Genomic DNA, 27,309 nt, shown 5'->3' on the forward strand with positions numbered 1-27,309 from the left:
ACAAATTGCCTTCTCTAGTTTGTGCCTGGCCCGTTAAGGAAAACAACTCAAAAAGTCAACTCTGGAACTCAGGGTCAGGCCAGGAAAGGGAGCATTATCTTTCTCTTCCTACTGCCACTGCTCAAGGCTGAATCTCTGTGTTTTCTCCTGGTTGATTTTGCCTGCTTCTCACTGGTCTCCCAGCTCCAGGCTTTCCCACTTGCACCGTCTCAATAAAGCAGAGACATGGTCAAGTTTGTTCCTCTGCTTAGCATCTTCTGTCATTAGGTACTGCCCAAACATTTCAATCTGTCACACAGGCTGGTCCTTATTCACTTCTTGGTCTCCCCGCTAGGCAACCCAGTCTCCATCCATATTTGGGGAACCCCCTTTCCCAAGTATGCTATCTTTTGTGCCATTGTTATGTGCTGTTTCCTCTGCTTGAAATGCAATGCCCTCCCCTTCCCCCTTGACCAAAGGGTGAACAAGTTCACTTTCAAGACCCAACTCAGAGACACCTGGGTGGCTCCGTGGTTGAGCATCTGCCTTTGGCTCAGGGTATGATCCTGGGTCTGGGGATCAAGTCCCGCATCGGGCTTCCTGCATGGAGCCTGCTTCTCCCTTTGCCCCTGTCTCTCATGACTAAGTAAAATAAAATGACCCAATTCAACCCTCCCTTTCTTGAAAAACCCTGTCTTTCCAGGCAGTCTGGGTCTCTCTGTCCTCTCTGTTCCCAGTGCCCTGGACATGTATTTTCCTCAGCACTTAGCACCCTAATTTGCTCACAAGGTATGCCTCTCTCTCCTGGTTGTCTAAGGAAGGGACAACATCTTCCTCATCTTTGTATCTGTTCCATGCCTAGCATGATGCCTCCCTCAACAGAGACACCAAAAACTTTTGTTGTAGTGTCTGTCTCCCATACGCCACCACAGTCTTATCCGCATATCCTGTGGCTAACAAGGGCTCAACGAAGGAAAGCAGAGTAGACTGGCTAGGACTGTCCTTTTCTCCCAGCCTGAGCCCTCCAGCCTGTCCTGTAGGAGCCAGGTAGCTCTCTAAGCATCTTTGTTTCCACTCTAGTAGTTGACCTTGCTTACACACCTTCCCCTGCCGAGAACCACTGGTCCTCCCTAATCCATCACCTCTCTGCAGACCCACCCCACCCTGCTCCATGTTTCTTATCCTCCCTGCTCTAGAAAACATTCTGCTTCCCCTTCCAAAATACACCAGGATGTTCCAAATCTCTGGGCTATTCCGTGTGTCCTTGAAGTGCCCTTCCCCCATTTTGTCCACCTAGGAAGTGGCTGACAACTCAGACTATCCCATCCTCCAAAAAGTCCAGAGAGTATTCTCTCCTGTGGTACTATCTTGCAACTGTTATACCCATCTCAGTGTAGTAAGACTTTTTTTGTTTCTGTCTTGGCATCCTGTCCACCACAGCACCTGACACACAGCAGGGTCTCAGTGACTGCATGCTGAGAGCAGCAGGACATCACATTCTCCTAGGATAGTGGTGTTTTTTGGCTTCTGTGATACTTTAGGCAAGTCACTATAGTTCTCTGTGCTCATTCTTCAACTATAAGATTGGAGTGACAGCACCTACCTCCTAGGGTTGTCATAAAGGTTGGATTGAGACAAGGCCTATAATACACATAAGGATAATGTCCCATATACAGTATTCAGCCGTCAGAAGCTACCACTGTTTCCACGACCTCTGGTGCCTCAACTCTTCTCCAATGGAGAAGGCAGGACCCACAGAGGCCCCAGAGGCAAGAAGGGAAAGAAACAAATGACACACAGACTTAATGGGAGTATAAAAATAGGACTTTTCCCCCCCCTCATAATCACATCAATTATCAAAGAAACAAACAGTATGTAACAAAAATACAAAGCTCTGGTAAGTTTTTTTTGTCTCTTTTTGTGGGTTTTTCTGCCCCTCACCCAACCCTCCCCAACAGCCCCTTCCCAGAGAACCCCTGGCTGAAGCCTGGATGCTGTCCCTGGGGTCACCCTGGGGCTTAGGAGAACCGGTGGTCCAGGTCCCTCTGGGGGCTGGCTGAATAGGAGTAGGCCTTGCCCAATACCAAGCGGTCCCGCAGCAGCTTGAAGAAGGCATAGTAGTTGCTGAAGAGGATGAGCGCCAGTGAGATCGTCTGGTGCCACTTTTCAGAAGACATTAAGGAGTATAGCTGGTAGACAATGACAGCACCCTCCAGCAGCAGAAGGATGTTGAGGATCCGCAGGGGTTTGCTGAAAAAGAACTGCCCAGGAAAAGGTAGGCAGGGATGGGAAAGTATGTTCTAATAACCTACCTCTTGGAAGGGCTTCTGAGGGGGGGAGGGTGGCAGTGAAGGGGACAAGCTCATGGGGCCCCATGCAGACGTGGGTGGGGAGGAAGACTGTAGGGTTGGGTGTGGACTTTGCTACCTCTCTGCTTTTGCTTGTGGTCGTTCTTCTGTCAAGACTACTGCTTCCCACAGCAGTTGTTTAAGATCTTGCTGAACTTCTACCTCCCCCAGGAAGCTTTTCTTGAGAGATCTTGCTTGCTCACTCAAATTTTTTCTAGTCTACAATCAACACCTTGTTATATGTGATCCTTCTGGGTACAGTCAGGCCTGAACAAATTAGAATCTTACGACACAGGTGTGGAAAGTTATTACAGACTCTACAGCCTGAGTCACCCACTTTTTCATGGGGAGCACCCTGACTTAGGCCAGAAACTTCCAGGGCATGTGGCAACACCTCACTCTGACCTGCTGCTTTCAAAGCAAGGGAGGGTGCAGGAACTCAAGAAAAATGTTTTGATCAGTTTGAAAGAGTGATCAATGCTTAGGGAATCTTGATTCTGCAGGGGCCAAGGTACCTAAACCTCAAGAGCTGCTTACAGGATAAGAAGAGATGTGACAGGAGATGGGAGTCCAAGAAACCAGCCCACCAGTCTCAGCTCTGCATCTGACAGCCTGCAGAACCCTGGGCAAGTCCCTTTCCTGTCTGGGGCTCAGATTTCTCTAATGTAAAGAGGGCACCAATATCAATGATTTCTGAAACTGTGTTCCTTGGAACCCCAGGTTCTGAAGCAGCCTTTTAGGGGCCTACAGCAGTGGTGAGTGGGAAGTAAAGGGAGTTCCAACCCTTTCAAATAGAATGGTGCCATGAAATCCTATATACCAGACTTTAGTCTATGACTAAAGTGTTGGAAAAAAAGGATTTTGATAACAAAATAAGTAAATAAAATGGAGACCACTAGCCTCAGTGATTTTGAGCAGTTCTTTTCACTATGCTGAGGCCATGAGTCCTTACTATGGGACCCCAAGTTTCCTAGCAAAGCACCCTTGAACAAGTCAGATTCTAAGTAAATTTTAGCCTCAGAAAATGAGGATAGCCCTGGTACTTCTCTCACACACATCCAGCAATAGTTGGATGGAGGGTGTGTGGCAGGTGCTTACCATTGTGCCTGGCACACCACACTGAATGAGAACAGTTACAATTTTTGCCCCTGAGAACCTCTCTTTTATTTTATCAGTTTTCCTGCCTCCACCTGATGTTTTCAAAGATCTGCTACCAAGTAAGCTGCCGTTATGAAGTCACCATACGGACGGTTGTCCTGTGCTGCACAGGTGGAGTTTCCTTTGGATTTGAGAAATGCTGAAAATGGCTTTCTGTTGCTAGGACATTATCCCCCGCCCCCAGATCCTCCCGCCCTTGAGAGCAGCCCTCGCCCCTTCTTCCCCAGGGAGGAGACTCACGTGGAAGCGGAAGTGGGAGACGTCAGAGGGGATGGCCACATTGTAGTGGCCCACTGCTTTGTAGACGTTCTTGCTGTGCTTCACCAGCACGCCCTGTGGCCACATGCATTCCTCCGTCCACCTGGAGGCACAGCCCAACAGTGCCCCTTATGCCCAGCTCGCCCCCAAAACGGGGTACCAGAAGACTGGGCCTGGTGTGACCACCAGGGCCCTACTCCCATTTCTATTATTTAGACACAGTGACTTTCCTTTTTTGGTCTCAGTTGCCTCCTCTGTAAAAATGGGGTAAGAATCATGAGAAATCCACTGCACTGGGAGTCAGAAGGTCTAGGGTTGAGATTCACGTCTGAGGGACTGTCAAGAAAACCCTTTCCCTCATCTAGTCCCACCTAGAGCCTCCAATTAGTCCACCAGACAGCTACCTGAGTGGTCTTGGGAAAAACCAAGCTGAGCCTATTCTCCACTCAAAACCCTTGGAAGTATTTTCAGTGCCCTTGGAGTCAAGTCCCTAAGGATTCGCCGTGGCCTCTGAGGCCCTGCTCGGTCTTCCAACTCCCTCCTACTGCACAGCTTGTGATCAAGCCATTCAGAGCTGCTTCTAGTTCCTCCAGCACAGTTTACTGTTTCATGTCTCTGCATAAGTTACTCCCTCCAACTGGACTGCCCTTCCTGATCCCATCCTTCTGGCAAGTTCTTTCTAAACTCAGGATCCTCCAGAAAGCCTTTCTCCAACTCCCTAGAGTTCAGCATCCTTCAGCACCTCCCTGGATTTCCTGCTACTGGTCCACTCTCCTCAATGTTTCGTTACTTATTTCCCTGTATCCCTCAATAGTCTGGGAGCCTTTGAGGGAGGGGACGGTGTCCATTTCATCTCTGTGTCCTTGGAGCATGGCACAAGGCCTGGCACAGAGGGGCCTTAGAGAGCACGTGAAAGTGGGATGGTGGATTCTTCTGATTCTTCCAGTGTTCTGTCAGATTTCCCAGGGACTCCAAGGGTCCTGGGCCAGAGGACAGAGAATTGCTGTCCACGAAAAACCCTAACTCAGGTTCCTACCCTGTGGATTCATTCATTTAAAAACCAGTTATCAGGGCACCTAGGTGGCTCAGTCAGTTGAGCATCTGACTCCTAGTTTCAGGTCAGGTCCTAATCTCATGGCTCATGAGAGAAGCATCAAGCTCTGCACTTGGTGGGAGTCTGCTTGACTCCTCCCCTGCTCACATGTGCACTCTCTCTCTCTCTCTCAACCATGTAAATAAAAAAAAATTTTTTAAGATTTTTATTTATTCCTGAGAGACACAGAGAGACACAGAGAGAGGCAGAGACACAGGCAGAGGGAGAAGCAGGCTCCATGCAGGGAGCCCGATGTGGGACTTGATCCCAGGACTCCAGGATCATGCCCTGGGCTGAAGGCAGGCGCTTAACTGCTGAGCCACCCAGGCGTCCCAATAAATCTTTTAAAAAAAATTTAAAAACCAGTTATCATGTTATACCTAACAATGTGGATGAATCTCATAGGCAATATACTGAATGAAAAAGCAACAGGGGGATCCCTGGGTGGCGCAGCGGTTTGGCGCCTGCCTTTGGCCCAGGGCGCAATCCTGGAGACCCGGGATCGAGTCCCACATCGGGCTCCCGGTGCATGGAGCCTGCTTCTCCCTCTGCCTGTGTCTCTGCCTCTCTCTCTCTCACTGTGTGCCTATCATAAAAAAAAAAAAAAAAAAAGCAACAGAACCAAGATTTCGTTTATGTTAAGTTGTAGAACAGAAGAAGTAGAAGAAAGTAGAAAAATGGTTGTCTAGGTGGTGGTGGTGAGTGGAAGGTGGTCACTGGGAAGAGCCAAGAGGAAATTTTCTGAGAAGTTGTAAATGTTCTACATCTTGTTCTACCTATACATGGGTGTACAGGACTATCAAAACTCAAAGAACTGTACACTTTAAGATTTGTGCATTTCAGGGTGCCTGGGTGGCTGTCAGTTGGTTGTCTGCCTTCAGCTCAGGTCATGATCCTGGAGTCCCAAGATCGAGCCCTGCATTGGGATCCCTGCTTAGTGGGGAGTCTGCTTCTCCCTCTCCCTCTGCCCCTCTCCCAGCTCATGTTCTTTCTCTCTCAAATAAACAAAAATCTTAAAAAAAAAAAAAAAAAGATTTGTGCATTTCAGACTCTTAACTACAGAAACAAATTGAGGGTTGCTGGTGGGGAGGTAGGCAGAGGCTAGAGTAACAGAGTGATGGGTATTAAGGAGGGCACTTGATGGAATGAGCACTGGGTGTTAAACGCAACTGATGAATCACTAAATTTTATCTCTGAAACTAATTATACATGTTCATTAAATTGAATTTAAATTTAAAAAAGATTGCACATTTCACCATATATAAATTTTACCTTAAAAAAACATGAAACACAAACCACCAAAATTTTCTGTGGACCTATTATAAGCCAGGCATTCTGCTAGGCATTCTGCTAAGAGATGGCCAAGTGTTTAACAGGCAAGGATCCTGACCTTCAGGAGCTTTAGTCCTGGGAAAATAGGCAAGCGACTAAGCAAACAGAGTAGGAAGTGTTAGGTGCAATAATCGCGATATTACAGGATTGTGAGAGCACAGGGGAGGGGGCCCTGAACCCATTGTGGTTGGTGAAGAAAGTATTGCTAGAGGAAGCAAACTGCTAAAGGATGCATAGGAATTAATCAAGACAGAAAGTTGGAAATGGTATTCCAGGCAAAACAAGCGTCATGTGGCTTAGGCATAGATACAAACATACACAAAGAATCTGAGAATCTGGGATGCCTTGGTGGCTCAGTGATTGAGCGTCTGCCTTCAGCTCAGGGCATGATTCTGCAGTTCTGGAATCAAGTCCCACATTGGGCTCTTTGCATGGAGCCTGCTTCTCCTTCTGCCTATGTCTCTCTGCCTCTCTCTGTGTCTCTCATGAATAAATAAATAAAATCTTTGAAAAAAAAAAAAAAAGAATCTGAGGATCTGAAGCGGTCTGGTCTGGCTAGAGCACAGTATGAATGGGGAAGGCAGGGTAAAAGAGGATGCAGAAAAGGCTGGCAGGACCCAGTTCAGCAGCTGGGAAGCCATGTGAAGGGGTCTGGGTCTTCTCTACAGACCAGGACCATTGTGAGCAAGGCACAGGTTTCTCCTCATGTTCAGCTTTATCTTTCTATTCCTCCTTCCCCCACAGAGGCCAAAGCTAAGCTAGGCCCTCTTCTGGCTCATTTAGCAATGTCCATCCCCTTTCCTGAACCATTTGGACAGAGCCTGAGAAGAACCCTGACTAGCACAGAGGGCTATTTGACTCTAAAGGTTATGGTCCTGACCACAGTTCTCTAAGTTCTCTTACTTAGCCTTACCCCAGAGAGAACAGTAGCATCCCCGTTTTATAGACCAGAAAGCAAAAACCCAAAAAGGCCAACTGCTTGCCCAAGAACACTCATGTATCCCTTCTTGGAACATCAGAAAAGAGGAAGAAAAAAATGACCATTGATAAGAAAATATAGCATTCTCATTTGCCCTAAGTCCTGGGGGCAACCCAGGGACCCTTGTGGGGCTGTGTCTGAGGAAATGGATAAGCCCCAAGCTAAAAAAAGGAAAGCCTGTAAACAACACCTATTATGGGACGCCTGCGTGGCTCAGGAGGTTGAGCATCTGCCTTTGGCTCAGGGTGTGATCCCAGGATCGAGTCCCACATCGGGCTCCCTGCAGGGAGCTTGCTTCTCTGCCTATGTCTCTGCCTCTCTCTGTCTCTAATGAATAAATAAATAAAATCTTAAAAAACAAAACAAAACAGCACCTACTACAATGTTCCATGCTACTCCCCTGCATTATTTATTTTTTATTAAAAGTAATCTCTAGGGCAGCCCCAGTGGCTCAGCGGTTGAACGCCACCTTCAGCCCAGGGCATGATACTGGAGACCCAGGATGGAGTCCCGCATCGGGCTCCCTGCATGGAGCCTGCTTCTCCCTCTGCCTGTGTCTCTTCACTTCTCTGTGTGTGTGTGTGTGTGTGTGTGTCTCGTGAATAAATAAATAAAAAGTCTTAAAAAAAAAAAAAGTAACCTCTGTGCTCAAGTTGTGAGGCTTGAACTCACAATTCCAGCCAGGTGCCTCTGTAGCCTCCCTTGGCATCTCTGCTTCTTGGTGGATCTACCTCTAAAACCTGTCCTAGGGACCTCTTCTCTGCCACACCTTGTGCTGGGCCCAAGGCTTAGATTTGATTCAGGTGGGCCCAGCCTTAAGGAGCTTTCGGTCTAATGGAAAGTGAGGGTAACCTGGATGAAATGTACCGTGAGGTAGGTACTATGAAGGATGAACCAGGCTGAGGGGAGGCCAACCTAGCACCTCAGGGCTCCTGAGCAGATGCTTCTGTCTCTGCAATGCTGTCCTGCAGCTGGGCTTCTTTCTCCCCATCATCCTATAACCATTTGTGTACATGGCTATCACCTCCACCACACCAACATCCTCAAGGACTATATCTCAGTCATTCCCTCTCTGTGGCTCTGCTTCCCTGGCCAGGCCTCACCATCGGCTGACATGGCACCATATCCTCTGACCAGACTGATGTTTCTAAGGCACCTTGGAATGGGTTCCTCCACTGTTTAAAACCCTCCATAGCACCCTTCTGCCTGTAGGTCAAAATCCAAGCTCTTCTGTCCAATACATAGCACCAGGTCAGTTACAGCTCTAGGAAGGTATATGTCTGCCAAAAAGCAGATGACCTAATGATTGAACAATGAGTGAGCAGGTGACAGAAGCAGAGAAGCGGAAGATGAATGCAAGAGCATATTGGTCAATGAGGTGAATAAATAATGGTCAGTGAATGAGAAAGTCAATGGGTCTATGAATTTACTGCCTGGCCTCCTCCCACCTCCAGCACACTGCAAGTTACCTAAGCACAGAGGACACGTTTGCCTTGGGCCCTGCCATACCCTACTCTGGCCTCAAGGCCTAGCATATGAGATGTGCTCAACAACTATCTGCCAACTGAATGAATGAGCTGGTGAGGGAGGAGACCAGTGACTCCACAGGCACTGACCATAAGGGGGTAGACTGGGCAGGGGAGGGGAGGGCGACTCACGGGTGCTGCAGCACATTGGAGCATAGCGCTGGGTCCACCTTCTGCCAGCAGCCCAGGTGTGCAGCGGCCTTGTGCAGTAGGTCGCAGTAGCTGGCGGGCAGCAGGTGCTGCATGAGGATCACTGATGTGCTGATGGACACCAGCAGGAAGAGCTCACAGGACCAGCGCTTGTCATAGTAATGTGTGTTCTGGGAGCAGTGAGAGATGGATAAGGCCAGGAATGTCCATAATGGCCTCCCTCCCTCCCCCTTACCTGATTCTACCTGCCTCAGAAACCATGGCAGCCTTCTGGGAGGAGTGGGGAGGCCTGAGACCAAGGATCAAACACCAAAGAAGACTTAAGCTTAGACCCTGTGGCCACTACTCAGTCCTACAAACTCTTCTTACAGAAAAATTGCTCCCACTGCTTACTTCTCTGAGCCAGAGCACAGGCTCTGGGATCCAACAGACATGAGTACCAATCTTGGCTCTGCTGCTTATGAACTATGTGATGCTGGGCAAGTCATTTCATTTCTCCATGCTCTAGCTTTCTCTTCTTTTAAATGGTAATAGTTACCAATCATCTCTGAGAGGTGTTAGGAGGATTATCACATTCATGAAAGCTCTAGAACACTGTAGGTGGTCAAGAAACAGTAAGTCGTCTCAGCCTCAAATCACTCAGGGCAGTCCATCCCCAGAGAAATGTTTCAAGCCTACTGTCAGCTGGGGAGGGACCTTCCTAGGTGACCATACTGCTAGAGAGAAAGCACAGGCTTTTGGAATCACTCAGGTCTGGATGAATCCTGGCTTTCCTACTGAATGATAAAGCTGGATACTGTGACATGCCTGGGCCACAATAGTCATAGTGAAATACATCACTGTTTTGTTATCAAGTACTATGAACAACAGTGTCATGTCCCCCTCATTGGCTGGGTGATAGATGGTGCAGGTCACTTGGAGAACAGCCTTGTTCTCGCCACTCTACAATGGAGGCAGTAGTTACTCTAACCCTCCAGGGTTCCCTCCAGAGAACAGATAGCAATCTGATCAAAAGTGGTCCACTTATTTATGCAAGCAGGAGGGCTCCTGGGGGGCAGGCAGCAGAGTAAGGCCCCAAACAGGTCCCTCCCCTCTCTGGGTTGAGCTACGCACCTTCACGAACCAGACAGGCACAAAGGCCACATAATAGGCACTCAGCATGGAGCTGACCAGCACTTCCTTCATGCGCCAGTTGAAGTCCATCTTGAGGAACTCCACCTCACTGCGGATGAGACTGGGGGACAGGCAGCAAGCATGGGTGGGCATGGCATCTGGGCCGTACAGCTGCCGTGTGTGCTGCTTCCACGTCTCCCTCAGTGTCAGCAGATAGTCCCGGCTCCGTGCCAGGCCACTGACGGCCTCCCGGGGCCCCATGGAGGCCATGTGGCTGAAGAGGTTGGTCTTGCGGAGGTCACAGTTCAGCTGCAGGAACGGAATGTACATCCCAAACCTGCTGGGGAATACAGTGGTGAGGGGAAGCCTGCCCATGGGCCACAATCCCAACCCTTACCCACGGAGGGAATCTTCTTTCCTCCCTGGGCCTTAGCTTTCCTGGCTACTCAGAGGGGTAGAATTTACCCCCATCTTTCTATTCAGCCATTCTCTGATCAGACATTCAACATAGGTGTTATTGGGTGCAGGCCAAGCACTGTGCCGAGCATCGGGGAATAGAGTAGGAAGCAGGAGATGAGGCCCTGCCTCGTGGTCTATTGCTGACTAACAGTGATCCTAACAGCCCAGATTCATTGGGCACACACGTTGTCTTCTTTTGCTTCTCTTAAGAACACTATGCACTCAGTACTATTTTGTTTAGTTTTTTTTTTTTTTAAAGATTTTATTTACTCATTCATGAGAGACAGAGAGAGAGAGAGAGGGAGAGGCAGGTTCCACACAGGGAGCCCGATGTGGGACTCGATCCCGGGACTCCAGGATCACACCCTGAGCCGAAGGCAGGTGCTAAACCGCTGAGCCACCCAGGGATCCCCCTCAGTACTATTTTGTATCCCTCCGAAGAAGCTGTGGCTCAGCTAAAGGTTGAGTTTGAAGTGGATTCCCAAAGGTTACCCTAAGTAAGGAAGCAATACAGCTGAGATTCAAGCCCAAAACCATCTGGTACCAAAGACCAAGATACATACTCAACAAATACTATGAGTGATTAATTAGCTAAAAATGTACAAGGGGTGCCTGACTGGCTCAGTCGGAGAAGTATATGGCTCTTGATTGTGGGGGTCATAAATTTAAACCCCACACCGAGCACAGAACTTACTTTAAAAAAAATGTATGCAGTACCACAAGAGAGGTCTAAGTTGTTACAGCTGCATACTTGAGAGTCAGCTCATCAGCTTGTGGAGGAAGGTGGTTTAGGAACAGTATTTACTATGTGCCTATTATGTGCCAGGCACTGAAATGGGCCCTTAAAAAGTACTAATCCCTTTCCTTGTGCAGTACCCTTAGGGCTGTAGCTAATTAGTCAAAGGGTGTATCGCTGCTATCTTCTTTTTTGGCTGGTATCTTTTGAAGAGAAAATTAGATGGACCCAAAGCCCAGGAAAGTAGATAAGTAGGGAAAGTAGATAATTAAAAAAAGTAGTTAAGAGCCAGGGCACCTGGCTGGCTCAGTTGGTGGAGCATATGATTCTTGATCTAGCAGTTGTGAGCTCAAGCCCCCCACACTGGGGCATAAAGATTACTTTAAGTAAAATAATAAAAAAACAAATAAGTAAATAAATGGGAAACAGTAGCTCAGTACATGGAACACCGTAATAGGTGCTATTTACAGGCTTTCCGTTTTTTAGCTTGGGGCTCATCCTTTTCCCCAGGACCTCAGACATAGCCCCACAAGGGTCCCTGGGCTGCCCCCAGGAGTTAAGGCCAATGAGAATGCTGCATTTTCTTATCAGTATAATTTTTTTCTTCCTTTTTTCTGTTCCAAGAAGGGATACATGAGTGTTCTTGGGCAAGCAGTTGGCCTTTTTGGGTTTTGCTTTCTGGTCTATAAAACAGGGATGCTACTGCTCTCCCTGGGGTAAGGTTAAGTAAGAGAACTTAGAGAACTGTGGTCAGGAGCATAGCCTTTGGTCGAATAGGCCAGGGTTAAAATCTCAGCTCTGCTAGTTACTCGCATTGTAACTTAGAGCAAGTTATTTAATGTATATGAACCTCAGTTTCCTTAATTTGCCCTAAGTTACATAGCTTGTATTGATTTTCTACACTTAGTCAGGCATTACACCTAGTGTTCATAAATACTCTCTTTAAACCTTCCAATAATTCCCAGCACGGTGCTTGATCCAAAGGAGAAGATCCATAAAATTTTGTTTAGAAAAGAGAGATCAGTGATTGTATGGGACAGAAAAGAAGACTCCAATGGGATTCCCAAAACACTCTTCAGGACACCCTGTGGGAATGAAGGAGTGGGGAACCTACAGGAACATACAAGGGATTCAGACCCAAACTTAAGTCCAAGTATTTAAGAATCTCCCTGGTTTTGCCTCTAAGAAGGACTGCAAATATAATTAAATTATTTGGTAACAGCAAGTGACTGCTCCGCAGGTCACAAGTTAGACGCAACTTCACATGTAAGATGGCAGATTCCCTCTCCTTTTCTCCACTTAAGACGTGACAGTATAAAAATAGAAAAGAAATTCCTATCAGCAAAAAGAATGGGAGTGGGATTATCAGTTCACAAGTGATTTTAACAAATTTAGAAAGCAGATGGAAACATGTTGACAGATGAGGAAGGAAGCCATCATCTAGAGCAGCGTTGTTCAACACAAATATAATGAGAATCACATACGTACTTTGAAAATTTCTAATAGCCACATTAGAAAAAAATATGAAGCTAATTTTAATACTCAACCCAATATATGCAAAACATTATCATTTCAACATATAATCAACATTTACAAATGAGATTTTTACTTATTTTAGGATTTTACTTATTTATTTGAGAGAGAGAGAGCGAGCGAGCTAGAGTACACAGAAGTGCATGCAAGGAGAAAGGGGAGAGGAACAGGCAGAGAATCTCAAGCAGACTCCACACTGAGTGCAGAGCCGATGCAGGGCTCAATCTCACAACCCTGAGATCATGACCTGAGCCAAAACCGAGAACCGGATACTTAATGGACTGAGCCATCCGGGCATAACCTACTTTCTTTTTTTGTTGTAAATCTTCAGAATCTGAAGTTTATTTCAGATTATAACACACTTCAAACCAGCCTCTTTCAAATGTTCAGTAACAAGTGGTTAAAAGCTACTAAACTGGATATAGGTCTAGAGTGTATAGGTCTAGAATATGCTATGAGAGGGCTGCCCTGGGGGGTAGGAGCTTATCTGCCCAGTGACCCAAGGGAGACTCTGGCTTGAAGTAGGCATAGCTGATAAAGGGTAGAAGCAAGCAGCAGGACTGAACAAATGGGATTAAGCAAAGATCTGTATTTATTTGCAAGAGTCAGTCCCCTCATTCTCTTACCTCATGCAACTCTGAAGGATTCTTCTGTAAAAAAATTTGAACAAACTGTCTAGGGAGAATTGTGGTCTCTAATGGGGGCACCCTAGAGTAACCCCCTCACTCTGGCTTCTGGCCTATTGGAGTCCACAACCCGACAACTAGCACCATACTCCCTCATCCTAAAGCAAAGTCTGCCAGTCAGTGTGTCCTACTTATGTACTTAGAATTCCTGATCAAAACTCCCACTCACATATACAATGGCAGAGGGAGATGAAGTGTGGTTCAACCTATTCAGTCCTTCATTTTTAAGTGTAAAGAGACAACCAAAGAAACTAACTATGCTTAGGGGATCCCTGGATGGCTCAGTGGTTTAGCACCTGCCTTCGGCCCAGGGTGTGATCCTGGAGTCCTGGGATCTGGATCAAGTCCCACATCAGGCTCCCTGGATGGAGCCTGCTTCTCCCTTTGCCTGTGTCTCCGCCTCTCTCTCTCTCTCTCATGAATAAATAAGTAAAATCTTAAAAAAAAAAAAAAAAAAAGAAAGAAACTATGCTTATAAAACTAGCAGCATGAAACAAAAAACTGACTCTAGTAGAAAGACAAAATTCAGGGAACAGAAGAGATTTTTAAAACAAGAACAGAATGCTATGAGAAAAGAACAATCAGAAAACAAGAGGCCTTAGAAATGAAAATATGACTGCTGAAAAACTCAGTAAAAAGCTAAAAGATAAAGTTGAGGAAATCTCTCTAAAGGCAAAGTAAAAAGAGAGAGGAGTAGGACAGAGAAGGCAGGATGGAGGGAGGGAGTAGAGGGAGAGAAAAAGAAAGATGAGAGAAAGGGAGAGAGATGAAAAATATGAGAGAAAATATAAGAGAAACAGATGACCAATCTATGAGGTCTACCACCTGATGAACAGAAGTCCCATAGAGAATAGAAAAAAATGGAAGGAAGAGATTATCAAAGAAATAATAGAAAAATTTCCTGTTCTGAACAAATACCCACATCTCAGGTTGAAAGAGTCCTAGCGTACTGATAAGATGAATGACAAAAGTGCCACACCAGATACCACCTTGTGAAATTTCAAATCAAAAGATTAACAGGGTATTTCTAAAAACTTTCAAAGGGAAAAACAAGTCATCTGCAAAGTAACTGGGATCACACTGGCATCAGACTTCTCATTAGAAACACTGGATGCCAGAGACAATAGAGTAATATCTTCAAACTTCTGAGAGAATATGAATTTGAACTTAGAAATCTACATTTAGCTGAATCATCAATCAAGTATGAGGGTAGAATAAAGGCATTTTTAGACATGCAAGGCCTTAGAATGTATAAACCTCCCACATACCCATTGTTAAGGAAATTACCTGATAATGCACTCCAGCATAATAAGGGAGAAAACCAAGAAAGAGGAAGACATGGGATCCAGGAAACAGTGGATCCAACCCAGGAGGGCAGCGAAGGGAAGTCCCAGGCTGAGAGCTGTACAGCAGGCCTAAAGAACAACCACTCCAGACTGGAGCAGGAGGATGGAAGGCTCCAGGAGGGATGTCTTTAGGGGGAAAAATGGACTCCAGGCAACAGGTAGCATGATTGAGAGGCTGGATAAACTTGAGGATATGTTGAAGGCCCATCATTCTTTTGTCAACAAGAAAAAAGAAAGGCAATTAGAACTCCAAGAAAATAAAAAAGGCTGTATAAGAAAGTTACAATCTAAATATGAAGCAAACTAAAATGTGTCATGATTTTAAGCAATTGATGGAATGTAAGAAAAGAGAAACCATTTGACCTTGACACAAGGAACTTTCTTTTTTTAAGAGGCCTAAGATTATAACTCAGTAACTATAGAGAAGGAATATCATCTATGCATACTACTTGGCCCTGAAGTGAATAATATATTCATACTACTTACTGCTTTTTAGTGTTTAGAATTAACCTTAGACAAAGAATGGAAGACTTGAATGTGGTTATAGAGGAGAATGTGTATGTCATGCTTTAAGAGAATACCTGCCAGGAAGTGAGAGGTGGAAGAGGGGAGGAAAAATGGACAAGTAGAGTTCCTAAGATTACTGTCTACAGAAAAGGGATTAAGATACTATTGTTGATGAAATAAAAAAATACAGGCATACGGATATTATTGGAAAAGATAATCAATAGAGCAATAACAGTTACAAAGTACTGGGAATAGTATTGATGGAAGGGCGAACTAAGTAAATCTTCATCTGAAATTGAAGGGAATCAATGTATATGTGTGCATATATGGGTATATGGTATGCTTGTACATGCATAAAACATTTCCAGGATATATAAGAAATCAGAACTATTGGTGGTTGCCTCTTGGAAGGGAAACTGGGCAGCTGACAAACAGGAGCCAAGGAGACTTTTTCATTCTATATTCTTTACACATTTTGAATATATACATTTTACACATATTTAAACATTTTGAATTTTAACTCTGTAAACTATTATCCCACTATAAAATCAATCCTACGTTTTTAAAAAGAATAAAGATACAAGGATGCTAGAATTATGGGGGTAGCTTTGGAGAAGTGGGTTAAAAAGCTGAAAAGTGGGGTTGGAGGCTGCTTTTCATCATAAGCTTTCTGCACTCCTGGATTGATTTGCTGTGATATGCCTTCCCTATGTTAATAAAAATTTATAAGTTAAATAAAAAAATAAAGCAAAATACGAATACTGGGTGATACTTGTGTTTGAGGAGAATGGATTCACTGGATAATAACCACAAAGTAAAAAAATTAAGGTGACTGTTGACGGCTGTAACCAACTAACCCCTGGAGGGCCGTTTGTTAATATCAGAAATATAAATGGACTGCACCTTTCAGCACAGTAATTCTATTTCTGGGAATCTGTTATACAGGACTATTAGACAAGCAGGCAAAGATGTACGCAAAAGAAGTTTCCTTACTTCATCGTCTCCAATAGGGAAAAGCTAGGAACACCTCAAAAGGTCATCAATAGAAGACAAATACGACAACTGTGAAAAGCCTATACAACGGGATATTATGAGATCATTAAAAAAAATGAGGCCAACCTCTATGTATTGCCATGGAAAAATACCCAAGTTATATGATTATGTGAAAAATGTAGTAAATTGTGCAACATCATGCATGAATTAATTCCTTTTTTCTAACAACAAAAGAAAAGTATGTGCATATGCTTGAACAGAAAAAAGTCTAGAAGGATATGTTGCAAATAATGGTTTTCTGGAACACTGATATTAGAGGACTTTCCTACATTAAAAGCTTCTGTAAAGTTTAATGTTTTTATATGACACATGTCTCACTCTTATAATTAAAAACTAGTTATAAGTGAAACAGGTGCGATGGGGCTCCTCCCATGACAGTGCCCTTTTCATCATGCAGGATAGAGAGGAATGAGTATCCGGCTCTGAAGCTTCTCAGGCCAGAGAACTGGCCCAGCCTGAGGAAGTTCATGAACCAGAAAGAAAGGCCAGGGGTTGGGCAATGACTGTAAATGCCCAGGCAGCCATGAACCTGCCCTAGGCTCAGCCAGAGTGGATGGCTTGCCAAAGTTCTCCCCAGTTCAAGGCCAGAAGGGGGCAGTCCTGGGCTCCTCCCAGACACTACCTTCCCATCCTCAACAATCTGGGCTCTGGAGATGGAGTGACTGAGCAAACAGACACCAAGACTGACATACACACACGTATGTGCAGATACACGCACACACGTGCATGCAGACACACACGTTTCATGCACAGACACCCACACAGAAACAGGCACACACGCCGGTGCTTGCATGCACAGAGCTGGGGGAGGCACTGAGAGATTACATAAACACTAAGATACAAAAAAAGACAGAAAAAAAAAAGAAAGAACTGGAGAGAAAAAGGAAGGGAGAGGGAGACAAAGCCCATGCATCCTCCTCAGGAATGTTCCTTTGGCCTACACACACAGATGTGAGTCCCGTTCTGACCTCCTCCTGGGTGGCAACTAGAGTAAATGATGCCTGTTCTCTCAGTTTCTGCTCCTGCGGGAGAAAGCTAATCACCTTGTTCTCAGGAGGCTAGGTCAGACAGTGGGAGAGTCTTCCAGGTATGCAGGCCTGCTGACCCAGCCACGCTCAGGGCAGACATCAGGAGCCGGGTGCTACGCGGTGAAGGGTGAAGTGAGGGGTACTCACGGATAGCAGAGGAACAGGAGGTTCAGGAAGGAGTAGGTCCTGAAGAGGTGGATGAGGGAGCGGCACAGACTCCAGCCTGTTGCCGTGAGAACGGTGAAGCGGGTGAGGAACAGCAGGACCGAGCGTAAGAGGGAGACCTTCCCCCTCTGAGAAGCCTGGGTCAGGGCGAGATAGGACGGGCTGGGGCCTTGGATGGAGGCCACAGGGGTTGTGCCCAAGTCCCGCCCAGCATGGCCTGCGATCCCACCCAGGGAAACATGGGGACAGCAGCCTGGGCAGAATCTGGCAAGGTGAATCTTTTTCCTCAATGCCCAGCAAACACCAAAGAGTGATGGGATGATGTAGCGTTCTTCAACCAAGTTCAAAGGGAGCCCCAAGGAAATGCCTGAGGCTTGAAGGGTTTGGCATGTTTCCTTGGTACCCCCCAGGGGAAAGGGGAGTCCCAAAGTCCCCGGCCAGCCTCTAGGACCCAGTCACCTCCTTCACGATGGACCCAATGAAGCGGCGGCCCAGAACGATGGTGGTCACCATCAGCAAGTTGAAGTCGATCAGGTGGAAATTCTGTCAGGGGGCAGAGGCCGGGGGGGTCACATGGGCCCCCTGCCCATAGATGGGTGTTTTTCATACCCACCTCCCCCTGCCCAGTCCTTTCCATAGGGACTGTCCCCACTCTCTGACCTTCACAGGCCTCCAGCTGAGTCAGGCCAGGAAATTACCTAGAGGAGCAGAACAGGACCCAGAGGAGGGAAGTGGGACAGTCCCTGGAGATAAGAGAGTGGTGTGTGAGCCCTCTTGCTGATCACCCATGACCCTGTCCCTGAACCTCTTTTTCTGCATGGAGATCTTTCCACTCCTGAAATACTCATGTATGCCTGTGGCTCTTATCCCGCACAGGACTTAAGACTCTGTGTGCCTTTAGGCAAAATCTGTCAGGTTTCTCTCTGCTACCTTTAAAATGCCTAAAATGGTACTGAGCAATGAGGGGTGAGCGTTCAGGAATTATTCGCCCAGCATGAGGCCAAGTGTACAGGGCGCTTGGTAAGCTACGCTAAACTGAAACCAAATGTCATGAGCACTGGAGCGCACACACACACACACACACACACGCACACAGTTGGTCCTAGCTGGGCACCTACCAGGGAGGTGTGGGAGGGTGGGTGGGAGGGTGGATACCACCACACTGTCTTGTAGATGTTGATGTAGTGCACGAAGAGGGCTATTAGCTGGCAGAAGAAGAGCTGCAACTCAAACAGAATGCTGGCCTGGACTGGCAGCTCAGGGATCTTGCAGTGCTGAAGGGGCACAACCGTCTGGGTGGCCAGTGGGGGGCTGGAAAGGCCCGTCCCAGAACTGCTCCTGGGAAGTGAGAGGGAAAAACATTAGGAGCTGACCAGAGAACCCCACCAAGACGGGCTTCCAGGACACAGGATGGCGGGGCTGGATCAGAAAGGCAGCTCATGGCAAGGATTGAGTTTCCTGATCCTGCCTGTCAGACAAAGGAGCCAGCGAAGACTTTCCTACCCCTAATCTTATTTAGGCCTTCCAACATGTCCCAGGAAGGAAAAAATTATTAGATCCATTTCACAGATGAGGAAAAGGAGGCCCAAAAAGAGGAAACAACTTGTTCAAGTCATGAGAAAATCAGGAGCAGGACCGTATACTGGAATCCAGGCCTTTGGGCTTATTATACTATGTCCTGCCGCATCTACCCAAGTGAGCACCACCTGAGCTTTTTTCCTGCTTGCTATATACTCAAACCCCCATCTGCCATCTGGAGTATCATATCCTAGAGTCCGAGCCTAGTAAAGAAGAGCCTTGTTCGTATTGTCCCTGTGAGCCCACAGCAAGGGGAAAGAGACAGAGGTGTTTTACCTGGTGCGGGAACGGACACTGGTGACCGATGCACTGGAAGTATGGCCCCCACCAGAGCCCCCTGAGGATCCTGGCTCACACAGTGGATTTCGACAGTAGGATGTCCTGTTGGGACCTCTTCGTCCTCCTGTGGGACTCAACATAAGGTAGATCCTCAAGCCAGAAGGCGTATATCAAGGATAACAGCAATGATACTGGCTACTAGTTACTGGGTGTCTCATTGTATGATTCAATTGCAGAGACCTCTGATCCGGCCCCTGTCTACCTCTTCAGCCTCACCTCCTACTATTCTCTGCCTGGCCTCCATGCTTCAACCATACTATCCTTTCTCTCCTTAAGCAAACCAAACTTGTTACCTCTTGTACTTGCTGTATCCTATCTGCAAAGCCCCTCTCTGACTGCCGTTTTTAAAGTATCCGCCTCCATAATTCTCATTTCTATTTTTTTCTTCACAAAGAATTCACCCTTGGAATTTATCTTATTCATTTATTAACATATTTATTGTCTTTCTCACTAGAATGGAAGGTCAGTGAGGTCATTACATCTTTGTCACTGTTGTATCCCTTACCCCCACCACAGTGCCCGGTATAAAGTGCCATGAACTACATGTTGATGAATTAATGAAACCAGCAAAGTAAGTTTTCCACAGGTTAGGAAACTGAGTTTACAACGTGTCACAGGTAGTTTGGGTCTGAGGCTTGAGCTGTTAGGTCTGGTTTAACACTGCTCTGTTCAGATCCTACAAGTCTTATGATTCTGGGCACCCTTAAAGCCTTTTCAAGAGTCCGAGATCCAGCTTAAACAAGTATCCTTGTGTCTCATGGTCAGGAGCAGGGCCTGAACATAGGGTCAAAGATGTGGGCTCTGGGAGAATGCTGTGGTGGTGGACCCAAAACCTATTTCTCTAGGCTCAGCAGTCCACCCCAAGCTCCCAGGCACCATCCTGCACAAAGGTCCTGTACAAAGCTCAAAGCACCACCCAGTCCTAATCAAAGCTACAGCCTTATTCAAATCGCGGCTGCACAGTCTACACACACCCCACCCACACACACCCCTGGCCCTAGCTTCTCAGCTCAGAAGCTTTTCCCACACGTCTCCAAAAAAGTACTTGTCAAGGAGCTCTGCACCCCACCAGCCCCCACCCCAAAAGCCCTGTTCCTATAGTATTATACCTGGCTTAAACATCCCACACGTGCACCCTCAGCCCACAACTCTGCCCACACTTAACTCCTTTCTTTAGAAGCTCTTACACCCACATAAAGCCCCTGGGCCCAGAAGCCCCGCCTACACACTGTTGTCAGCCAAGAAAACCCGCCCACAAGCCAATAAAGGCTTTCTGCCTAGAAGCCCTTATCCAGAATGGGCTCCCTAGGTCCGCAAGGTCCCCCTCCCGCCCCAACGCCCCCAGTGCAAAGACCCTACAGCCCAGAAAATCCGCCCCCGCCCAAGCTCCAACAGCCCCGGGGTTCCCCCCGAGCACCAACGCCCCGGCGCCCGCCTAGCCCCGTCCCCGCTCTGGCCCGGGCGAGGATCCTGCACCGAGCCCAAGCCCCAACAGGCCCTCTCCGTTTCAGAGGCCCCGCCCCTGCACCAATGCCCCGCCCCCGCGAGCGAGGCCCCACCCCGCGAAGCGACCGGAGGGGGCGGGGTCCCTCTGCGCCCCGCATCCCCTCCCCCTTCCCTCGCTGGGATCCTGTCCGCGTGGGGGAGCAGTCAGCATCTTGGCCATCCCGACCCCCACGCCCGCCTGTTCCCCGGCCGAGCCGGACCCGCTCCTCTCACCCATCTCCTCCCCCCGGCGCTCTCCGCTCCGCCGCCGCAGCTCCTGCGGGCAATATGTCGGAGGCGACGGCGGCCGGGAGAGGACTAACCGCCGCAGCCCAGTCCCCGGGTAGCAGCCGCGCGCTCCCGCCTGGCCGCCAAATTTGCATACAAGGCGGGCTGGAAGCTGGGGGCGCGCTTCTTAAAGGGGCCGCGCGGACTAAGGCGGTGCGTGCGCGCTCTTTGTCTCGCGGTCCCCTACGCCCTTCCTGCAGCTGCTGCTCCGAGACCCCGAGGGAGGGAAGTCACCTCCTGCTCTTCCCGTGCGTTTCTTCTCCCAGCGTCTTCAGGCCCGAGGGAGGAGGCCGGAACCGCTTCGCGGCTCCTGCCCGAGATGGACCGTATCCTTGAGTGGCCCACAGGCGCCTCAAACTCAACGCGGGCTTTGGTCTTTGTCTTCAGCCTTATTTGTCTTTGGTCCACCCTAGTCAAAACCTGGGAGTCATTCTCCTCTTTCCCTCGACCCCCCACAACCAGTATTTCACCTAGTTTTGCCCACCCTAAGTCCTAAATCTTTCTCTTGCCACCACCTTAGTTCAAATCCTGGTTCTGCTCTTTCTGAGCCTTGCAATCTTGTTTCTTGCTCTTTACAATGAGGCTGGTAATATTCACCTTATAGGTGTTGGTGAGGAATGAATGAGATAACTCATGTAGAAAGTCTGTTTTAACAAATGTCAGCCATCATTATTATTAGGATACATGGCAAGTGCTTAACACAGAGGAAGCACTCAATAAATGACCTACTACCACCAATTGTTAGGACTTCTTCCCTCACAAAACCTATCAGCTGTGTTTTTTTTTTTTTTTAAGATTTTATTTATTTATTCATGAGAAACAGAGAGAGAGACAGAGACACAGGTAGAGAGAGAAGCAGGCTCCATCCAGGGAGCTCGATGTGGGACTCCATCCCAGGATCTGGGATCACGCCCTGAGCCAAAGGCAGATGCTCAACCACTCAGCCACCCAGGCGTCCCCTATCAGCTGTCTTAATCACCTGGTAGCTCCATGGCTTAGCCCAGTGCTTGGCACATAACAGACATCAATATTCAATTAATCGAATGAATTAGTAGATACTTAATTAGTATATATTCACAGAGCTTACAGTTCAGTGAGAGGAGATGGACATAAAATTAGTAAATTCGGTAGTATGTTAGAAGGGAAAAATTGTGGAGGTAAACAGGAAAGGGGGATGGGAGAGTGCCATTTTAATTGGGACAGTCAGAGAATGCTTCACTGAGAAGGTGACTTTTGGCCAAACACTTGAAGGAAATGACTGAGTCAGTCATTTGGTTATCCAGAGAAAAGGGGTACTCCAGGCAGAGGGAAAAAACAGTGGAAGGGCCATCAGGTATGAACATAGCTAATGTGGTTAAGAAACAGCAAGGAGACCAGTGTGGCTTGGCTGAAATAGACATGAGAGTGGGACATTAGAAGGGACGGACCATATAGGGCTCCTCCTTACTCTGAATGAGGTGGGGAGCTATTGGAGGGTTTGAACTTATATTTTTAAAGAATCACTCTGGCTGCTGTGTAAGAGTAGACTGCAGGGCTGCAAGGGTGGAAGCAGGGAGACCAGACAGAGCATATGGCAATGATTCAAACAAGAGATATTGATGGATTGTAACAGATTGAGTGAGGGAGATGTGTTAGATTCTGGATTTGAGGGTAAAAGTCAATAGGATTTGTGGACAGATTGGATAGGTGTAAGGAAGAAAGAGAAGATCAAGTATCACTCCAAGGTTTTTAGCCTTGGCAAATGGAAACGTGTTTAACATGTATACACCTATTAAATTATAGATTTTACACCATGTCAGGCCTTCTCTTCTGAGAGAAAAGATGTACAGAGAGGGAGAATGACCAGCTCACAAAGTAGAGAAGAGACCAGGGCTAAGATTCCTTTTTCCAGCTAAAGAAATTCTGGAAGGGACACCTGGGTGGCTCAGCGGTTAAGTGCATCTGCCTTCGACTCAGGGCGTGATCCTGGAGTACTGGGATCGAGTTCCACTTTGGGCTTCCTGCGAGGAGCCTGCCTCTCCCTCTGCCTGTATCTCTGCCTCTCTCTGTATGTGTCTCTCATGAATAAATAAATAAAAATCTTAAAAGAAAATTCTGGTAGAAGAGCTGGTTCTGACCTCTTTAGAGTACTAAATTTGAAATATATCCTGTTAACTTCTGAATGGCCAAAGCCCAACACTACCTGGCATATGATAGGCATTCAAATATGTATTAGTTGAGTTAAATTCAGGTAGTGGCAAACTGGCTCTTAAAAGGAAAGGGAACGGGAAGGAATGCCAAATGGTTTCAGGAATAGTCCATAAAGGACTGAAGCTGGGCTATTCCTGGGAACTTGTTTTAACTCAGTTCAACAAAAAAATTTTAGTGTCATCATAGTGCAGGCACTATGGATACCAGGGTGCCACTCATCTTGGGAGAGACAAGAGAATCAATAAATTATGGCACAGTGTGATAACAATACCAGTATGTACCAAGTCCAGAGGTGGATGGAAGGTGACTAACTCTGACAGGGAGGTGATCAAGAGAAGCCTTCATGAAAGATGACATCAGAGCTGGTTTCTGAGAGAGGAATAAGAGTTTGCCTGTTATGCTCCTATGGGAGGAAGCAGTAGCTTGGGTCTGGTAATTGTCTTAGTGGTGCTGGTGACAACGGCATGTCTTGCTGTCCAACCATTATGTAGAAGGGTGCTGGACCTTGTACATGGCAAATACTCAGGAAATGTTTGCTTAATTGATTTGAGGGCATTCATACAACCCAGTGACCCCATGTAAGAGCTTAAGGCCACTCAAATGGACAGCTATGCACGTAACCCATTATCTGTGGCTCTTGCCCATCTTGAACAGGCTGACTGTTGATTTTGTCTGCCCAACATCCATTCCTCCTTCTGGTTAGAACACTTTGATTTTCCCTTGGGGAACTACCCTTCGTTCCTCTCTCTGAGTCCATGTGGTCTGGTGGGGCTGCCTTACTCTGCAGTTGCAGTGTGGGCAGATAACCCTGGCCTGGCGAATCAAAGCATTCCAACCCTGCCACTCCACGCTACAATGACTGGTTAGGGGTGGGGAGTGCGGGGGGGTAGTGATATCAGTCAGGCCAAATGAGATGCAATGCAATCCTAGGACCTTTGCTGGAACAATTAGGAAATAATTTCCTCCCCTCTGGGATGGTTAAGCAAGCAGGATATAAACTTGGAGCTTGTGGTGGCTATGTTGCCACTTTTTAGGGGGATAGAACTTAGATAATAAAAGAAATATAGAAAAGTAAAAAATTGGTAGACACTGTCTTGATAGCATCATTTGAACCCCTGGATCCAGCCACACCTGAACCCTTTATGGAGGTTTTTTTTTTTTTTTTTTTTTTTTAAGATTTATTTACCTATTTTAGCAGGAGAGGGGTGGGGCAGAGGGAGAGAGAGAGAATCTTTTTTTTAAAGATTTTATTTATTTATTCATGAGAGAGAGAGAGAGAGAGAGGCAGAGACACAGGCAGAGGGAGAAGCAGGCTCCATGCAGGGAGCCCGATGTGGGACTCGATTCCGGGTCTCCAAGATCACATCCTGGGCCGAAGGCAGGTGCTAAACCGCTAAGCCACCTGGGCTGCCCTGAGAGAGAGAATCTTAAGCAGATTCACAGCTGAGTGCAGAGCCGATGCTGGGCTTGATCCCAAGACCCTGAGACTGTGAGCCGAAATCAAGAGTGGGACCCTAAACTTACTGAACCACCCAGGCATTCCTGGCCTTTTTTATTACAAAAAGTCAGTTTGTGTTTTGTGTCTGACAACTGCAACTGACATAATCCAGAACAATGTACACTTCTATTCCAGTATCCAGCAGAAATATCTAGGGTCTTAGTCTTCAACATCTGCCTCCTACAGGATCCCTGGGGAAAAGAATCATAAGGTGGCAGGATGTTGGTTAGGTTCTTGTTTTTCAGATCTGTGGTTACATGTCTCAGCTGTTCTGTGACCTTAAAGCCCTTGCTTCCTTTCTTTGCATCTTTATTTCCTTATTAATTTACTCTCTATTGGCTTTTTCAAGAGTCTGAATTTTTAAGGAAATGCCACTGGCTCTAGGCCAGCCCTATGTCATTAGGTGTCAAGAGTTGGGCTCTCTTCCTTGGTCATGTTATTCTGGGGCCATAGCTGGCAATTCTGTCCTCTAGATTGGCAGTTTTCTACCTGGATTATGTAGACCTCTAGTGGCACCCTGTGAGGGTGCTGAAACCACAGGATAAAACACAGGACTGCTTTCTGGAGTGTCAGTTTTCTTTTTCTTTTTTTTTTTTAAGTTTTATTTATCTGAGAGAGAGAGAGAGAAAGAGTGAGAGAGAGCACAAGCTGGGTGAATGGGCAGAGGGAGAAGCAGACTCACTGCTGAGCAGGGAGCCCGACTTGGAACTCTAGGATCATGACCGGGCTGAAGGCAGACACTTAACCTACTGAACCACTCAGGAGACCCTGGAGTATCAGTTTTATTCACGAAAACATGAGGCAATATTAAAGTGTAGTTATTCAGGATGCCTTCTCTGCGCTAGTCTTAGAATAAAATCCTGGCTTCAGCACTTACAAGCCTCATGATCTTAGGGAGTTCCTTAACCTCTCTGTGCCTCAGTTTCCTCAGTGTAAAGTGAAGGTAGTATTAGTACCTATCTTATGAGATTATGGTGAAAATCAGTCTGTAAAGTACTTAGAATAGTCCTGGTACACAATATAAGTGCTATGTAAGTATTAGTTACTATGATTATAACAGATCTATTATGAAGTACAAAAACTAATGTGAATTTAAGACTGAAGACTTTGAAGAAATGTCATCCATAGCGCTGTCCCAGCTCCCCAGGGATTTGCTCTTTCTTCTGCCAGCAAGAGTACTTACACCTGATTTTTATCACAAGCTCCAAGAGAATCCATGTCTTCGTGTTCTTCTACTTTCCTAAGCCGTTCTTACTTCCATGTATATCTTAGTCTCCCTGTCTGAATTTTCCATATCTCAGGGCCCCCACCCATTTGTACTCATCCAGATGTTTGTCTTTCCATTTCTTATAGTATTTGATTACAAAGATAATAAATGCAAGCTTTAGAAAATACTGTATTTCTTGCTTAGGTGTTCAAAAACAAATAGGATTTTGGTAGGTAATGTACTTGGTCAGGAGTAGGGTGGGCAGCGAAGATACAGAGGACAGCATGAGCAAAGGCCCAGAGGCAAGGTATGTTGCAGGAGAGCAAGTCCATTTCAGCTTGAGAGTAATTGAAGATGGGCTTGGAAAAATAGGTTAAGTTCCTGAATGCTACATACAGTGAAGAATTTGGATTTGACTATACTTTTCTAAGCCTGTTTCACTGGTATAATTAGGATCATTGTCATTGTGATGATTAATGACAGAAGCAAACAGGTGGGAGAGATGTCCTAGATAAGAAATGGAATGAGGGGCACCTGGGTGGTTCAGTCAGTTAAGCGTCTGACTCTTGATTTCGGTCCAGATCATGATCTCAGGGTCATGAGATGGAGCTCCGAGTTGGGCTCTGTGCTGGGCGTATTGCCTGCTTGGAACTCACTCTCTCTCTTTTTTAAAGATTTTATTTATTCATGAGAGACACAGAGAGAGAGGCAGAGGGAGAAGCAGGCTCCATGCAGGGAGCCTGATGTGGGACTTGATCTTCGAACTCCAAGATCACTCCCTGGGCCGGCAGGTGCTAAACCGCTGAGCCACCCAGGGATCCCCGGAACTCTCTCTCTCATCCCACATCCCATACACTCGCTCACTCTCTCTCTCAAAAAAAAGAAAAGAAAAAAAAAAAGATTGTCGTTAGGAGTTGTGGACAAGGATTCTTGTCTCCTTGGTATAAAAGCAAACCATCTCACCTCTCTGGATGGCCTGCAATTTAGTTCCACTTATTTTCCTGCAATGCATATGGCAACCACCAGAGGGAGCTTGATACAAAGGAATCAGAGCTCTGGGCTCAACAGGAAAATTGTGGTGGGCCTGGTTGGGCAGAGGATATGGAATCCTGGACCCAATCCAGAGCTTCTTAATGGTGTGAGTGGGACATGGACCCAAGTGCCTCCTCTCTCTTTTCTTTAGTAGACTCGTCCCAAGGAGGGGTGAGGCATGCTGCCACAAACTTAGCTGGCCAAACATAAGATCTCTAGGACAAGGGGTAGAGGATGGAGGCC

The 27,309-nt window shown here is 46.8% G+C and overlaps 1 protein-coding gene across 5 annotated transcripts; it reads right to left on the reverse strand.

The window, feature by feature from the left end:
- Window positions 1-1,781: 1,781 nt before the first annotated feature.
- Window positions 1,782-21,226, reverse strand: TMEM39B (transmembrane protein 39B). 5 transcript variants are annotated; one of them, XM_077898687.1, is made up of 10 exons: window positions 21,086-21,226; window positions 19,304-19,430; window positions 18,568-18,787; window positions 17,909-17,992; window positions 17,432-17,586; window positions 9,937-10,273; window positions 8,806-8,993; window positions 3,726-3,846; window positions 2,407-2,546; window positions 2,015-2,240 (listed from the first exon to the last, which is right to left on the reverse strand). In XM_077898687.1, the coding sequence occupies exons 1-10, from the start codon at window positions 21,087-21,089 to the stop codon at window positions 2,156-2,158; spliced, it is 1,461 nt and encodes a 486-aa protein (XP_077754813.1). In that variant the 5' UTR covers window positions 21,090-21,226; the 3' UTR covers window positions 2,015-2,155. The 5 variants fall into 5 exon arrangements, with proteins under 5 accessions (XP_077754812.1, XP_077754815.1, XP_077754816.1 ...); XM_077898686.1 differs by lacking the exon at window positions 2,407-2,546 and having other exon boundaries at window positions 1,782-2,240; XM_077898688.1 differs by lacking the exon at window positions 2,015-2,240 and having other exon boundaries at window positions 2,488-2,610.
- Between the last annotated feature and the right edge of the window lie 6,083 nt (window positions 21,227-27,309).

This window comes from Canis aureus, chromosome 5, assembly GCF_053574225.1.
Source record: "Canis aureus isolate CA01 chromosome 5, VMU_Caureus_v.1.0, whole genome shotgun sequence".
Lineage (NCBI taxonomy): Eukaryota > Metazoa > Chordata > Mammalia > Carnivora > Canidae > Canis > Canis aureus.

Excerpts from the sequence above, each read along its gene's own strand:
- TMEM39B (XM_077898686.1), bottom strand. Across the intron at positions 3,847-8,805 it reads TCCAATGTGCTGCAGCACCC|GTGGACGGAGGAATGCATGT; the intron begins GTGAGTCGCCCT and ends CTGTGCCTCCAG. Across the intron at positions 2,241-3,725 it reads TCTCCCACTTCCGCTTCCAC|TTCTTTTTCAGCAAACCCCT; the intron begins GTGAGTCTCCTC and ends TTTCCTGGGCAG.